This window comes from Lepisma saccharinum, chromosome 19 (assembly GCF_977018435.1).
Source record: "Lepisma saccharinum chromosome 19, izLepSacc3.1, whole genome shotgun sequence".
Lineage (NCBI taxonomy): Eukaryota > Metazoa > Arthropoda > Insecta > Zygentoma > Lepismatidae > Lepisma > Lepisma saccharinum.
This window is the reverse complement of record NC_139247.1, coordinates 50143318-50161151: the sequence shown is the minus strand read 5'-3', so window position 1 is coordinate 50161151 and position 17834 is coordinate 50143318. Positions and strand designations below refer to the sequence as shown.

The 17834-nt window shown below is 41.1% G+C and overlaps 1 protein-coding gene across 2 annotated transcripts in view; it reads left to right on the top strand.

Moving 5' to 3' along the window:
* The first annotated feature begins 481 nt into the window (after positions 1 to 481).
* Nop56 (Nop56 ribonucleoprotein) overlaps positions 482 to 17834 on the top strand; it is a 41596-nt gene continuing 24243 nt past the window's right edge. Inside the window, exons 1-2 of one of the 2 annotated variants that reach the window (XM_083140845.1) lie at positions 482 to 592; positions 10387 to 10591. In XM_083140845.1, coding sequence (XP_082996971.1) covers positions 590 to 592; positions 10387 to 10591 — 208 coding nt within the window. In that variant the 5' untranslated portion in view covers positions 482 to 589. Of the gene's footprint in view, positions 593 to 685; positions 756 to 10386; positions 10592 to 17834 lie in introns of those variants that run through there. The other variant, XM_083140847.1, reaches the window with a different exon arrangement.

Below are 17834 nucleotides of genomic sequence, written 5' to 3'. Positions count from 1 at the left end.
TTCAAGAACATAGGTCAATGAACTAACTAGTAGCAAGCACAATGTAGTAGAATCAGTTTACAATGGTTTGAATTTCTGTGGTAAGGAAGATAATGCTTATAATTTATAAAAAATATTCACTTTTTATTGGGCGAATTTAAAATAGGTTCCTTTACCAGTAGCACCTTGCGCATGCTGTCAAATTACCAAAGGGGGGTACAGGGGGTAAAACTCGATTTACGGAATAAGGGGGTACAGTACCCCCCTTCAAAAATTTGAGGGGGTACAATGTACCCCTGTACCCCCCCCCCCCGTTCCTGCGCCACTGAACACCCCCATATCGCCTACTCCCGTCCACACGGCAGACATCCTTCCACGGTTCGCCACTGCTGGTAAGTGTTAAGTCACGGTTAAGTTAACCGCTGCCTTTTCTCGCATGCGACATACGAAACTCGTGGCACTTGCCGCAGCAACCGATCACTTGCTACGAGTTAAGATTTGGCAACAATGAGTTTTCAACATGGCCGACACCGATATGTAAATGTGAACCTCGTGGTGGTGAAAAAAAAAGCTTGGAGGTCTTTAGGTTTATTATAAGTTGATATCAGAAATGGTATGTATGTTTTATCTCTTAAGTAATTATAGTAAGAAGTTATTCATGAAAATATGAAAATGTCGTACTAGTCTGACCTGTTAATGCTTTATAAATGTGAACTTCGTGGTGGTGAAAAAAGCTTACCGGTCTTTAGATTTATTATAAGTTTATATCAGAAATGGTATGTATGTTTTTCTCTTAAGTAATTATATTAAGAAGTTATTCACTAAAATATGAAAATCTCGTACAAGTCTGACCTGTTAATGCTGTTTGTCTAGGTCGTAGTCTGTCTATTAACCCTTTACTACTGGCGCTCTATTTCGTAACGGTAATTATGTAGTATCGCCCGAACGCCTCTCACTCGTTTATTTCGTTAATTTTAGCATTGATACTTACCTACTCTGCAGTACGGAAGATTCTTTGGTAACATTATCGTATGGGTAAAACGGATTCCTTCAAATTTACAGGAGAAAGTACTTACGGAAATCATTTTCTTGAGCGTTTTGGAAGTTCCTGAATGTAGATTTGATCCATTTTAATGTGAATGCGTTTTGTTTCCTGCGAAAATCTCTGTCCGACACGCTGTTTCTGCTCCCGCCATTTGCTTTTTGCATGAGAGTGCAATGTTCCGTGTGTTAAGACGATGCAACCCCGTAGCCAGTGTTTCAGCCTCGCCGTGTTTTCACTAGAACCACCTGTCGAGTTCGGAACAAGCCATTTTTCCCGAATGGGTGTCACTTATCGCACAACATTGTAGCAACATTGTGTTCCGACGTCACAGGAGAGAGCTGTTTTTACAATTTTTCTTTATATTTATGCTAATGGAACCTAACCTAACAGGCCTAACCTAACCACGTAGGCATTCCTCGTCTGACGTCAATATTCAAGGTTGCAAGATTGTTGTGCGTAAAGGAAGAGAATTACGAAAGAAAGATGGTTCCGACCCGAATGGGTGTCACTTATCGCACAACACTCTAGCAACATTGTGTTCTGACGTCACAGGAGAGACCTTTTTCATGTTAGGCAATACAAAGGTAACGCGTCTCTTAGCGAAAATATTATTTTTTCTTTGTATTTATGCTAATGGAACCTAACCTAACCACGTAGGCATTCCTCGTCTGACATCAATATTCAAGGTTGCAAGAGTGTTGTGCGTAAAGGAAGAGCATTAACGAATTGCGAAAGAAAGATGGTTCCGAATTGCGAAAGGAAGATGGTTCCGAATTGCTGTTTATGGACAATGAACGTGGTAAATCGCAAGGTTATTTTACAAGTTCTACACGTAAATGCGACGTATTAGCATAATTTCAAATAGGGGAACGAAAGTAGATACTTTCCGGTGAACGAGGTTGCACCACTGCATAAATCGACAAAACACTCTCAGAACGCCCCCTAAACCAGTATGCTATCACGGCCATAATGTGTTACAGATTCGAAACATCAAGTAACAGTAAGTACTCTTAAATAGAGAAAATAAACATTATCTTAGTTAGAAATGCATTATTTCGCCTTAAGAAATGTTCCGCAACACGTTAGCAATGTAAAGAAGTCCGAAATATATGATTCGTAGGTGTTTCACCCATACAATAATAGTACCGATTCTTTAAGGTAAAGTTATGCCTTTTTCCATAAAATAGTGTCAACTTTTCATATTACTAGTCATTATTTGTCTTCCTTGTTTCGCTTGTGTAACATACAATATGGCATGCACTTGTCAAGGATCATCGCGCGTCATGCCGACTAGCGTTGTCGATGATCAGTGGTTATGCAGTATTGCAACCTTCTTCATCGAAAAATACCTACTTTCGTGTTACTGATTTTGTATTTTTTTCCAGGTTCGAAAACCCCACGAACCATGCACTGCAAGATTTGCTTAAGCCCTGCGTCAGGTCAACCTTGCAGCAGGTTTTAGCATATGTAGATCCAAACGTGCGCGCAAGAATATAGTTCCACTGAGACGGGTTCTATTCCGACACAACTGCATACTTGCAAGAAAACAGTTATTTAATTTGTAATATACAGACAAAATAATACATTGATTAGCAGGTATGGACTTAATTGGTTGCAATCACTGTGCAGACGAACTTAGAACCGCAGATTCGCCAACTCGAATCTGTATTGCGTTGAAGAGACATTGAAACTTTAGAGCGAGTCGAGCGAGACTGAATGCGTTGCAGAGCGCGTGAAATCGCTGATACCAGTGTTGCACCTCCCACTATTTTAACCCTATGTTTATTGTAGAGCGGCGAGAATGGCTGAATCTCCTGTTCAGCGCGCGGTTTTACCCGAATGTTATTTTGGGCTTCATCCGAAAGGAAATGTTCTTCAAAGTCAAGCAAGTTGTTTTAAATGCATAATCCTCCTTGCGGCAACAAGATCAAAGTAAAACAGGGCGTGAGGTGATTTGCCGTCAATGTGCACACGAATTGTATCACGGGTGTTGAATGATTTGCGGTTTGAGTTTAGCAAGAGGAAACGATTGTTTGTTGTTTGACGACAAAAGAATCTCCGCGGTATTAAAATATATCGCAGTGAGAAGAAACATGTTTATTATTTGGACGAGACGTCCTTCAACTCGGTGAGTGGGGGAAGGGGGAATAAACCATGGAAGGATACCACCATGCAAAACCACCGCCAGGGCTGAAGAAACCGACGATGAGGGGAAGGGGGAGGCTTATTGTTTCACCCACTGGCGGCAATGAAAGCTTTGTTGAAGGCGCATATTTACTGTTCCGCGCAAAGAAAGGGAAGGGTGATTATCAGCAACAAATAGACAGACCAAGATTTGAATCCTGGTTTAGTGAAGTGATTCATAAATTGAAACCAGAGTAATAGCGACAGACAATGCACCTGATTGTATATATCACCAATAACAAATCATGCTTTTTTGGTGGTACAACTTGAAGTGCGTGTGTCTTACAGTAACGGATGTATTGCGAACGAAGCAACCAAGTTTTTCATAAATCTATTTCTTTCTAAACCAAAAACAATAATTTGTCATTAAATTCAAGAGGGGCCTATCGTTGTTTACTTTTATCTTTGTTTATTTTTATTTTTGCGTGCTCGAAATATACACACATGCTCTCATGTTTAGAAGTTGTTTCGCTCTTATATTAATGACACATTTATTAAATAATATATGCGCAGAAAGTACTTTTAAAATGTTATGTTTCAGGAGACAAAGAGAAGCAAAAATACAATCCACTTGACATGCATGCGGGTTTTGATGTGTTGTGCGGTTGGCAATACTGTAGATTTTCTCAGTGTCTCCGATGTAAGCAGCTCGGCGGTTGAGGAAAGACTGGCACGGAAGATTCTGAGCTCAGTTCTCGCGCGGATTGATACATAAAACCAGCTGCAAGGTTAACCTGACGCTTGGCTTAGGTTAGGCAAACATGGTTAAAATTGTCATGTTCTTGGAAAAAAAAACAGTGTGCTTGGAAACATTGACGGGGGAGGGGGGTTGCATCATCGAACACACGCAACATTTGATTCATGTAGTGGAAGGTCATAGAGGCAACAGCTTTCGTGCATTGGAGAGACATTAATCTTCAAAAATACATGATTTACTGGCTAAATAAATGGTACTAACAGTTGGGCTGAAAAGTTCATAGGCTGACTCATAGATGGCGTTACTAGAATTAAATCCATGTGATTTTTACTTAGTACTAACCTTCAAAAGATACGTGTATAAATTTCACAGCTGCCGGATAATTAGTTCGTGAGATATAGCATTGTGATTGAAGCAGCTTTTGTTATTGTGAAAAAATGGATAAAAAAGAATTTTGTGTGTTAATAAAGCATTGCTTTTTGGCGAAAAAAAATACTGTTGAAGCCAAGGCTTGGCTTGATAAACATTATTCGGACTCTGCACCAGGAAAATCAACCGTTGAGAAGTGGTTTGCTAAATTTAAACGAGGCGAAATGAGCATCGAAGACGATGCACGCAGTGGACGCCCCAAAGAGGCTGTTACCGACGAAAACATCAAAAAAAGTCCACAAAATAATTTTAAATGATCGTAAAGTGAAGTTGATTGAGATAGCTGAGACTTTAAAAATATCAAAGGAACGTGTTAGACATATTGTGCATGAATATTTGAACATGCGAAAGCTGTGTGCAAAATGGGTGCCGCGCGTGCTCACAATCGATCAAAAGCAACAACGTTTTGATGATTCGGAGCAATGTTTAGCGATATTCAACCGTAATAAACACGAATTTTTCCGTCGATATATTACAATGGATGAAACATGGCTCCATAACTACACTCCAGAGTCCAATCGACAGTCAGCCGAGTGGACTGCACGTGATGAACCGAATCCAAAGCGTGGAAAGATGCAACAGTCGGTTGGCAAGGTTATGGCATCAGTATTCTGGGATGCGCATGGTATTATATTCATCGATTACCTCAAAAAGGGCCAGACCATCAACAGCGATTATTACATAGCGTTGTTGGAGCGTTTAAAGGATGAAATCACGAAAAAACGGCCCCATTTGAAGAAGAAAAAAGTGCTGTTTCATCAAGACAATGCACCGTGTCACAAATCAATGAAAACGATGGCAAAATTATATGAATTAGACTACGAATTGCTTCCCCATCCACCATATTCTCCAGATCTGGCCCCCAGTGACTTTTTCCTGTTTGCAGACCTTAAAAGAATGCTCGCTGGAAAGAAATTTAGCACTGATGAAGAGGTAATCGCCGAAACTGAGGCCTATTTTGAGGCTAAAGAGAAATCGTACTATAAAAATGGCATCGAAAAATTGTATGACCGCTATAATCGTTGTATCGTCCTCAAAGGCAACTATATTGAATAATAAAATCGAATTTTGTCAATAAAATATTTTTTACTATGTTAGCCTACGAACTTTTCAGCCCAACTGTTACTTTACTATAACGGAGACACCTTTCAATGATATATTGCGCAATTTTTTACATTGCTAACGTACTATTCTGCATTGCAGAACATTTCTTTAGGTGAAATAATGAATTTCTAACGAAAATGATGTCTATTTCTTACATTAACGAGTACTTACTGTTCCTTATTTGCCACAAACCATCCACGGGTAGCCCCAAAAATCATTGACGATAGCCCCACGAACCATCACAGGGACGAGGTATACCTACTAGGTTAAGTTAGGCCTGTTAGGTTAGGTTCCATTAGCACTCCTTTCATTCAATTAAGCATATACGGACAACATCGGCTTGTAGCAGCAGCAATAGTGCGTCGGAAATAGATTTTCGTAGAAAACCACATGCATTCGCATTAAAATGGATCAAAACTACATTCCCGAACATCAACAACGCTAAAGAAAATTATTTGCGTAAGTACTTTCTCCTGTAAATTTTAAGAAATCCGTCTTCGGTATAGTAGTGTTACCAAATAAATTAAGTGAAGGGAAAAAACACTTCCACGACCATTCAAAAGTGTTCGGAAAGTCAGTTCGGTAAGTACTTTGTCCTGTAAAAATGAAGAAACCCATTCGGGTGATACTACATATTTACGAAAGTGGGTTTACAATATTTATTTTAACATTTAGAACAAAATTTTACTAAATTAAGAAAAAATATTTTTAGAGGACATTGTAGGCTTATATGATTACAGAACATAAACAAACTCATTCTTTTTTTTTGGTAAATTTCTCGTATCGGACAAACTGATTTCTTCAAATTTACAGGAGAAATTACTTACCGAATGCAGTTTCTTTATACTTGTGGAAGTTCGGGGAAGAGTTTTCTCGCATCGTTCATTGAATTTTGCCGGTAAATCATCTATTTTTCGATTTAAATGTGTGACTGATGCACGAAAGCTCTTGCATCCATTTACTTCCAGGTGGATGTAGTCTGTGTGTGATGACGTAATCCCGGTCAGTGTTTCCAAACACGTGTTTTTGTAACTGAAGAAGGTGCGTTTCCGCAAATGGTTTGTGGGGCTGTGTGTGAAAGGTTCGTGGGGCTATGCAAGAATGGTGTGTGGGGCTGTGCATATTTTTTTCGAAACCAATTTTTAACTATTGTAACCTATACGTGACCCTACCTAACCTAACTCACCGGAAATGGTTCGTGGGGCTACATTTTTGGGTGCAGTGTGGTTGAAACACTGCATGCCGAGTACGGTAGTGATACTGGGACCGCCATTTTGCGTGTTACCGAACGCAAAAAGAAACTAAGAAAACTTACTCGATATGTCACAAATAGAGCTTATTTCCGTGAAATAAGTGAAATGCCACATTCAGCAATGTTTCTCAATGCAAAGTACGAATATTCAAATTATATGAACTAGCAAATTTCAGCCGTTTGTCCAATACGATAAATTTAACCCTTTTTTGTCTTTCTATTTTTACTGCACTACGCATGTGACAATAATTTGGGAAAGTGCATTCATTGACGTTACTGTGGCATTTTATTTTGTTTCCGAGTCTTTAGCGTTATAGCAGTCATCACAAATGGTAACCATATGACTAAGACACATGTTTCTCAGGCGACTCCTGCAGAAACACTTTCTTTTGACATCTTTCTATTTTATCACAGCTCATTGTTGGCATGCCTGTTAGCTTATAATGCTTTTAACCCATTGTTGTTCATTCACATTGTCGTAGTAGGCCATTTCAGAAAGAAACGTTATTTGTAAAATGTCACAAAATACTTACGTAACATTAGTACATAACACCCAGGTCTTAAATACTGTAGGCCTAATTGTTAAACAGTGGCGATAGTGATAAAATTGATTCTAGATAGTTGTTAAGATAAGATTCAAGGAGCGATTTTATAATAATGGGAATTTTTCCATTTTGTTTGAAATTCGGCATACTCACTAAATTAGGGCTCCTAATCACGAATCTGAAGTTAAAATTTTGCGCTCACGTGTCAAACTTGCAAAATAAGAGGGTCAGTCATCGCAACCGACAATGCACAATTGCTCATTATTTATCGCAAGATTTTCAGTTTCGAATACTTAAAGAACGAAATATATATATTCCTGATATTACTACGACCCTAAAATTTAACTGTTTCCTAACCGAACCTAGCCTAACCTAACCACATGCCATTGGTTCGTGGGGCTAGCGCCATTGGTTCGTGGGGCTAACACCAATGGTTCGTGGGCTAGCGTCAATGGTTCGCAATTATTTTGCAATTTCTAAATCCTGATAATGCCACGACACGAAATTTTAATGATGTTTGCCTAACCTAACACGCGTCAGTGGTTCACAATTATTTTGCAATTTCTAGAAGTTTCCGACGGCTTTTTTCAAAAGAAAACTTACGGAAAAATGGACATTACTTCCTTCCTTCAAAAGACACAAGACACCATCTTCCTCACATGAACAACTAACGAACTGAAGGTCTCACTTATCGCACAACACTTTAGCAACCTTCTTGTGTACTGAACGCAACGTAGCGAATAATGGGTCTCGCTTATCACACAACACTTTAGCAACCTTCTGAATGCAATGTAACGAGTTGCAAACGTCACTTGTTCACATGAGAAAAAATAGCTTCTTCGTTGTTTATGTATCGACAATCAGCGTGGTAATTCACAACGCTATTTTACAACTTCTACACGTTAATTTTGAATTTCTACACGTGACTACCAAATCTTAACTGCAGATACGTGATCAGGACTCCATAATTAGTGAGTATTAAAATTATTAACGAAATTATGCCTTTTTTTGGTGTTGTAAAATCACAACTTTCTACACGTTATTTTCAAAGTTCCACACGAGAGCGCCAAATTTTAACTGCAGATTCGTGATTAGGAGCCCTAAATTAGTCAGTATGCGAAATTTCAAACAAATTGGAGAAATTCCCTGTATTGTTAAATTATACCAGATTCAAATAGGAAGGTAACGAAAATTATAGCTAGTTAGTTGTGTCCAAGTCAATCGGTAACTATTATTCTAAAGCACTTCCTAATATTCTTTAAAATTTGGGGAAAATCATTAAACATTCTGAACCGTTGCCAGATTATTTAATACCAAGAGCCTTTTTTTTCCTTTTTTTTTTTTTTTTTGCATGGTTCGGTGTGTGCTTATGTCTGTTAACAAGTCCAGGGCCATCAACCCACTGTACCCCCCTCAAGAATTACATCGTTTTGTTTTAGCTACATTCAAGTGGGAGGGAGGGTTGGGGATTCATCAATTTCTTTTGTGCAAGTCTTTTATGTGACTGTTGGTATCGGCTGATACCACAGTGACTTGATTTTATTGCATATGGCAGAGAATGATTGAGAACATAGCATAAGGAGAGCCGACCAGATGAGCATTGTTTTAATATCTATATTTGTACATATTTTTCACTTTTCTTCCTCTCCAGGTTAACCGAAATGACAAGAATGAATAATGTTTACGTGAAATTGGAGTTTCTTTGGTCTAACTGCAACACTTTAAACAGGTCTTCATAACATTTCCGTGCTTCCTCTGGGTCTACAGAGGAGTTCACGTAAAAATAATTCCAAATGTCACAATATTTTAAGGTGTTATAACTAGAGCTCGGATGTTGAAGACCTAAAAAAAATATTAAAAAATGACCTAAAATTGAAAAAAAATACTTAAAAATAATATTTGCTCTTAAAATCAAAGCTTGATTTTTTTCATAAATTACAAGAGTAAGTGAATAATTCGATAAAACCCATTGTTTGGTGGTTCCAACTCTTGAAGCAAAAGGGGAAAAAATGAAGTGGTAGTGTAAGTTTTCTATTTTTACTTCAAAGTTACATAGATAGCACTGCAAGATTTTTCTGCATAAGTCATTCACTTGCTTTCAGAGGGCCTCATCGATGGCGCAGTGGTAGCGTTGTTGCCTTGTAATCAAGAGGTCCCAGGTTTGGTACCCGGTGGAGGAACATAGTGGTTCGGATCCCACTTTAAACTGTAGGCACAGTCCCGATTAGCCTTTCTGTCCATAAAGTTTACTTAAAACAACAATTCAACATTCAACAACTTCCTTTCAGAGTAAACCTTGCACAAGAATATTGTGCTTTTTCATTGATCTTATTTTCTAATAATGCCAAACTTGCTAAAAAGATTGTCAGGATATTTAAATATGTAAGTTATGCCAACAAATGCATTTAAACAGTGGAAGAGAAAAATAAACCTCACAAATGAAGAAAAATGTGTTTAAAAAAATATTGACCTAAAAGGAAAATAGGCCGAAAATAGAAACAATGTTTTCTTGTTCTAGCTGAAGGGAAACTCACTGATATCAGGTTTAGCATTGTTGTAAAGGCTCAGAATAAATATGATTTTTTCATCAACTTTCTTGCCCCATTTATAACGAACGCTACATGAGAATAATTTGGGAGTTATTAAAGTAGACTTTTCCCAAGTATTGATATCGGTGAGAACATCCTGATGAAAGTGGTGTTTGCTCAGCCCTAATATTTTGTCATAAAATGAATTTTAATAGAAGTGCTGTGCTTTTTCTCGATTCCATAGTTTTTGTAGATATCAATTTTTTCTCACTGTTGTATCTTGCAAAATAATGCACTAAATATTACTTCTAACCCTTAAATTGCCATGTCGCAGGCAAGTTTGAGATTGATACACAACTTGAAGGCAACATGTATTATACACAGCTCCTTTGAAAACAGTTGTGTGTATGAAATTACTTTTGTTACTACAGGGTGTGTATAATTATCACACGGTGTAAGGAGGAAGAAATTTAAAACTAGTATTTCACGGTCCATGTATATAACAGTTATACACATCATTAAAATAGCTTCAGTCTCCCATGCAACTGTCAGCCTGTCCTTTAAAGTGTTAGTGCTCATTTTGTGGCCTATCATTTACTTTGTCCTTTTATTTCCCCATTTAGGCAAACCTGTTTGTGTTGTTTGAACATGCCTCCGGGTATGCCCTGTTCCGTGTCAAGGAATTTGAAGAGGTGGGCATGCTTCTGCCTCAGGTGGAGGAATCTGTCACGGACGTATCAAAATTCAATTCAGTGGTGAAGCTGGTTGGATTTTCCCCCTTTAAGACAGCAGCCAAAGCATTGGAAAATATTAACAGTATCTCCGAAGGTAAGTTTGTTTTTATAGTAGCATTAGCGTTTGAGATATGAAAGTTGGATTTTAAAACAATAAATAGGCATGAAGTGACTAAGGTAAAAACCAAATGGTAGATAAAAACGTAGCACCTGGGATGTAAAGAAAAAAACCACCAGCAATGGTTGTAAAACTTATTTTTTTCACTTTATAAAAATAATCACAAAATAAAAATCATCCAACATTTGGAATTTGGTGATTAACCCTCAGCAGATAGGAAATTTTCAGATGTGCTTTTCATGTGCACACAAAAAATCCTAGAACAGGTTTTGTACCAGTCAAGAAATCATCAGGTAGGTCAAGGATTTTTGCTATTTTCACTGTATAATGAATTTTTATTATATACCTGTACTGGGATTTGATAAAATTAAATATTTGGAAATGCTTTGCAGCATACCAATGTAATAGTGCGGAAAGATGCAGAAATCTCAGCAACCACACTGCTGATAAAGCACATTAAGATAAATACAATGATAAAAAAAAACACCAATGAAATAACACACTGTATTAAACATAAAAGTGCATTAATATGCAAACAGTACAACTGCTATGTTTTATCCATATCTCCATCCAGGAACAGTACACTTATTGGAATATTCGCATCACGTGATTGTTTTTCATTCCTCTTTGTACCTCTCTAAGCACTTCAACTTTCTTATCTAATGTTAAGTCACTGTACGCACCACGTTTTGACATTGTGACCTCTTCTGTCCGGCTATTTGCTCCACTCTCAACTTGTGTCTGAGAGGGTGAAGGTCACATTAAACAAAAGCTCTGGGGATTCCTGCTGCCCCCTCTTATCTGCTATCGGCATTGTTTTAGATAGGAGTTTCAAGGGGAATGTGTTTTTGTTCAAATTCAAGAGAGCACACTGTATTTGACATGATCAAGATGATTGCACTCGCATGTTCTTTATGAGCTTAACTTTTAACTTATAAGTCCTAATATCAACTGCTCATTCTCCATATATGTAAGGATAACAGATAGTTATTTTCTTGAGAATAATAAAGTTACCAAATTCTGTAGTAAGAAGGTAACTGAAGTACGAGGTTTCTTAATTTTGTATGCCAGTGAAATACCTATGGGGCGTTCCAGCATTACATGTGTGACATTTTACATACAAAATGTAAGGTTCTAGACATGAGATTGTTTCAAAATATTCATAATGAACTGATTTCATAGAATTTTTTTTATTACATAACCTGAATGGATGAAAAGGGTTAACAAAAATGTGTTACATGTGTGATGCTTTAAATACGTAGCATAATCTGATTTCATTTGTCTGTGAAGCATATAGGCTACATATGCTAGTAATTTTTGTTGGTAAAATATGCAAATTATATGTATTCACAAACATTAATGCAATTTAAAACACTAATTTTCAGATTAATTAATTTTATTATTTACCTTGAGTAGTACCACTTTTCATGGAATACACACTAATGATGAAGGAGACAGTAAACACTTACCACACGAAGAGAAATTATTCTATATTTCTCGATCTGTCGCATTTTCAAGTTGAAGAAGAAAGATTGGCGTTACTAGGAGAAGAGGCACAGAATACTGACCGTAGCATCTCTACGATCAGTGTTGCCAGAAACAGTTGATAGATGACGAGAAGTACTTTCACCAGTGCTTACTGTAAGGTGGGTGGGTAATTTTGGGGAGGAGAGGAAAGGGTTACTGGTTGGCTAGGTTGAGTCTGGGGGCAGGGGGGGGGGTATAGTGGCGTGCATGCTTGTTATGTAGGCCCTTTCCCAGCGACTGCGGAAAGATGTGTCAAAGTGGGGGGGGGTAAAAGATGGATGATGGCAACAGGGAAGCAGTTATTGAAGGTGGTGTTATGGCTGTTGGTGTGGATGGCAACAGTGAAATCGGAGTTTTGGGTGGAGAAACGGTGATTATTAATCCTTAGGTTCAAGGGGGTGGAGGTTTCGCCTATGTAGAAGTTGCCGCAGATTTGGCAGAAGAGGGTGTAAATTGGGTTGGATTCGCCTGCCACTGTGGGGATCAGGAGGGTGGGGGAGGTGATGAGTATGGGGCAGGTCTTGCATCTGGGTTTGTTGCACCTGTGAGCTGGAGGGAGTGGTGTAGATGGGGTGGGAATGTTTCGGACCAAGATGTTTTGGAGGTGGGGGGGGGGGCGACGGAAGACGACCCTGGGTTTATCCCGAAAGATGTCCCTAGTATCAGGATCACTGTGCAGGATGGGGAGGAGGGAGTGGAGGGTATGTCTGATTTTCGTAATATGGGGGTGGTATTGGGTGATCAGGGTTGGAGGGTTGGTTTTAGGTTGTTTGGTGCGGTTGTGGGAGTTGGCTCTGGTGATTTGTTTGTTGATGAGGGTGGAGGGATAGCCACGGTTGGTTAGGGCTTGGTGCAGGCGTAGGTTGTAGTCCGAGGACTGGTGCTCTTCTGTGGTGTGGTGGGAGGGGAGGGGGCATGTTTAGAGATGGTAGGTTGGGGTGGAGTGGGTAGAGGTAAGGGTGGATCTGGAAGTAAGGGACATGCAGTTTTGTGGTGGGAGGGGGAGGGTGCATCCTGCATTCATGGCACCAGTTCTCGGACAAAAGATGCCCCCAGCACACTGACATTCCTCACCCCCCACCACCCACTGACGGCACCTCCATCTTGAACCTTTCCAACCACAACCTCACAACCACCGAAATTGACGTTCTTTCCAAAGGTCTTACCTTCTCCCCAGCCACCACCCCTAACAATTTCCGGCTACTATTTGACATACAAACCTTCGCCCGCAGACTTAGGTGGACGTATTTTTGGGCCAAGAATCCCCCCCCCCTCCAATGCTAATCCCTCAGACATACATCCCAGTCTCATCCAATTCTGCCCCCCTCCCCCCATGATCCCCCCTCCCTTCCCAACAACCACCCTCTTGAAAGATACATCACCTCTGTTGTCAACAATGTTTCTGACAGTACATACCTCCAAAACTCCTCTTCCCACCACAATCTAACCCCAGCCCAGTACCAAGCCCTCCGGTCCCTCCGCAACAACCCGGACATCAAAATCCTCCCTGCCGATAAAGGGTCCACCACAGTAGTCATGAACTCCTCTGACTACGTGGCGGAAGCCTCCCGTCAACTCTCTGATTCATCAACCTACAAGCCCACCACGGTTGATTCATCTACCACACACCTTGACAAAATTCGGGATTTTGTCCTCTCCCGAGGACCCCCTGAAGGCCTATCCAATTCCACCATCTCCTCACTCATACCAGACAACCCCCACTTTCTACCTCCTCCCGAAAATTCACAAACCGAACAACCCCGGGGGACCCATTGTGTCCAGCTACAATTCACCCACTGAGCGCATTTCAGCCTTTCTAGACTCTCACCTCCAACCCCTCGTCCAAGCCCTGCCCTCCTACCTCCGTGACACCAACCACTTCCTTAACATCATCCAAAACTTACCACCCCTACCACATAACACCATCCTCACAACTGTTGATGTCACATCTCTCTACACTAATATTCCTCATGCCCATGGCCTCCGTGCCACAGAATCATTCCTTAACTGCCGACCTAAACCCCACAATCCCAGCACTCACTTCCTGATACAACTAGCTAACCTTGTCCTTACCTGCAACAACTTCTGCTTCGGTGATCAACATTACCTGCAGATACGTGGCACAGCCATGGGTACCTGCATGGCCCCTTCTTATGCCAGCCTGTTCATGGGCAGGCTGGAACAGGAATTCCTTGACTCCCAGCAACTGAAACCACTCCTCTGGCTCAGATTCATAGACGACATTTTTCTCCTCTGGACACATGGCGAACCCTCCCGCACTACATTCATAAACATACTTAACGACTTCACCACCCTCAAATTCACCTGGTTCCACTCCAAAGACCAAGTGACCTTCCTAGATGTGGACATCCACATTGCAGGAGACCACTTGGAAACTTCCATACATATTAAACCGACCAACCACCTCCAGTATCTCCACTACTCCAGCTCACATCCCTACCACACCAAAAAAGCCATCCCATTCTCCCTTGCCCTCAGAGGCCAGTGCCTCAACTCATCCCCCTCATCCCGCCAAAACTACAACCTACGCCTGCACCAAGCCCTAACCAACCGTGGCTATCCCTCCACCCTCATCAACAAATAAATCACCAGAGCCAACTCCCACAACCGCACCAAACAACCTAAAACCAACCCTCCATCCCTGATCACCCAATACCACCCCCATATTACGAAAATCAGACATATCCTCCACTCCCTCCTCCCCATCCTGCACAGTGATCCTGATACCAGGGACATCTTTCGGGATAAACCCAGGGTCGTCTTCCGTCGCTTCCCCCCCCAACCTCCAAAACATCTTGGTCCGAAACATTCCCACCCCATCCACACCACTCCCCCCAGCTCACAGGTGCAACAAACCCAGATGCAAGACCTGCCCCATACTCATCACCTCCTCCACCCTCCTGATCCCCACAGTGGCAGGCAAATTCACCCTTCACCCCAAGGGCACCTGCCACTGATCCAACCTAATTTACACCCTCATCTGCCAAATCTGCGGCAACTTCTACATAGGCGAAACCTCCACCCCCTTGAACCTAAGGATTAATAATCACCGTTTCTCCACCCAAAACTCCGATTTCACTGTTGCCATCCACACCAACAGCCATAACATCACCTTCAATAACTGCTTCCGTGTTGCCATCATCCATCTTTTACCCCCCCCCCCCCCTGCTCTGACACATCTTTCCGCAGTCGCTGGGAAAGGGCCTACATAACAGGCATGCACGCCACTATACCCCCCCCCCCGCCCCCAGACTCAACCTAGCCAACCAGTAACCTTTTCCTCTCCTCCCCAAAATTACCCACCCACCTTAAAGTAAGCACTGGTGAAAGTGCTTCGCGTCATCTATCAACTGTTTCTTCAACACTGATCGTAGAGACGCTACGGTCAGTATTCTGTGCCTCTTCTCCTAGTAACGCCAATCTTTCTTCTTCAACTTGAAAATGCGACATAGATCGAGAAATATAGAATAATTTCTCTTCGTGTGGTAAGTGTTTACTGTCTCCTTCATCATTAGTGTTTATCCGCCCTTCTGGCACCTTTTCTGATCCTATTCCTGTGTTTGTTTATATATATATATACATATATGCATGTGGGGAAAAGAAAGCTTGTTTATATATATATATATATATATATATATATATATATATATATATATATATATATTTATATAATGGATAAAAGCAAGGAGGGCCAAAAGGGCTAAGTAAAAATCAAGTAAGGTAAAAGGAAACACTCCCCTGACAGTAGGAAAATTCAAAATTTTCGCTAATTTATAGCATCATCGGTGTGAGAAGAAACAGAAGACGGAACCGGAAGTTGGGGTCCTGCAGAGTTGCCAGGTCCCCATTGAAGAAGAAGCGGTGCGTAGAACGAAAAAAACACTGTTTCGTCACCAGGCTCGTCGTAAACTGTGAGTGTGTAGGATGAGTTGGGAGGGTGGGTGAGGGTTGGGCATTACTGGGTGGCCTTGTTCAGGCCAGGTGGAGTGGTTGCACTCATGGCCGATATATAGGCCCTCTCCCATCTTTTGCGAACAGAGGTGTTGGCTGGTTGGGGTAGGAGGTGGATGATCGCTACCCGGAAGCAGTCGTTGAAACTGATGTTGTGGTGGTTGGTGTGGACGGCGACAGTGAAGTCCAGGTTGTGGGTGGAGGAGCGGTGGTTATTGATGCGGAGGTTGAGGGGCTGTTGATGTTTCCCCCAGGTAAAAATCACCACAGATGTTGCAGGTGAGGATGTAGATAAGGTTTGAGGCATGGCAGGTCCCTTTGGGATGGAGGGTAAATTTGCCAGTGGCCGTGTGCACCTGGAGGGTGTGAGAAGTGATGAGGATGGGGCAGGTCTTGCACCTGGGTCGGTTGCATTTATGGGCAGGGGGGTGTTGGATGTGTGGTGAAGGAGTGTTGTGGACCAGGATGTTTTGGAGGTTAGGGGGGGCGTTTGAAAACCACCCTGGGTTTGTCGGGAAATATGTTTTTGGTTTCGGGATCACTGTGGAGGATTGGGAGAAGAGAGTGCAGTGTGTGCCTGATTTTGTTGAGGTGGGGATGATATTGGGTGATGAGTGCAGGTGGGTTGGTGGCAGCAGGTTTCTTGGTGGTAGTGGTATGTGAGGCAGCTCGTGATATTTGCTTGGTGACCAGGATGGAGGGATATCCACGGTTAACCAGGGCCTGGTGTAGGCGGAGGTTATAATTCTGGCGGGAGGTGGGTGAAGTGTTCAGGCGCTGTCCCCTGAGGGCCAGAGAGAATGGAATTGCTTTTTTGGTGTGGAACGGGTGGGAGCTGGAGAAGTGTAGGTATTGCATGTGGTTGGTGGGTTTTATGTGGATGGAGGTAGTCAGGTGTCCTCCCTCGATGTGCACGTCCACATCCAGGAAGGTGATCTGGTTGGGGGGAGTGTGTCCAGGTGAATTTTAGGGAACGGAAGTGGTTAAGTTGGTCCAGGAAGGCTGACAAGGATGGTTCTCCCTGTGTCCAGAGCATGAAGATGTCGTCGATGAAGCGGAGCCAGAGGAGGGGTTGGGTAGCCAAAAACTCTTGCTCAAGTTGGCCCATGAACCATGATTTATATATATATATATATATATATATAATGGATAAAAGCAAGGAGGGGCCAAAAGGGCTAAGTAAAAATCAAATAAGGTAAAAGGAAACACTCACTGGACAGTAGGAAAATTCAAAATTTTCGCTAATTTATAGCATCATCGGTGTGAGAAGAAACAGAAGACGGAACCGGAAGTTGGTCCGGTTCCGTCTTCTGTTTCTTCTCACACCGATGATGCTATAAATTAGCGAAAATTTTTAATTTTCCTACTGTCCGGTGAGTGTTTCCTTTTACCTTATTTGATTTATATATATATATATATATATATATATATATATAATATATATATATATATATATATATATATATATATATATATATAGACGGTTCCGTCTATTTCCTCTCACACCGATGATGCTATGAAATTAGCGAAAATTTTGAATTTTTCTACTGTCCGGTGAGTGTTTCCTTTGACCTCCTTTGATTTTTACTTAGCCCTTTTGGCCCTCCTTGCTTTTATCCATTATATATATATATATATATACAGGAATAGGGTTAGAAATGGTGCCAGAAGGGCGGATAAATACAAATAATGAAGGAGACAGTAAACACTTACCACACGA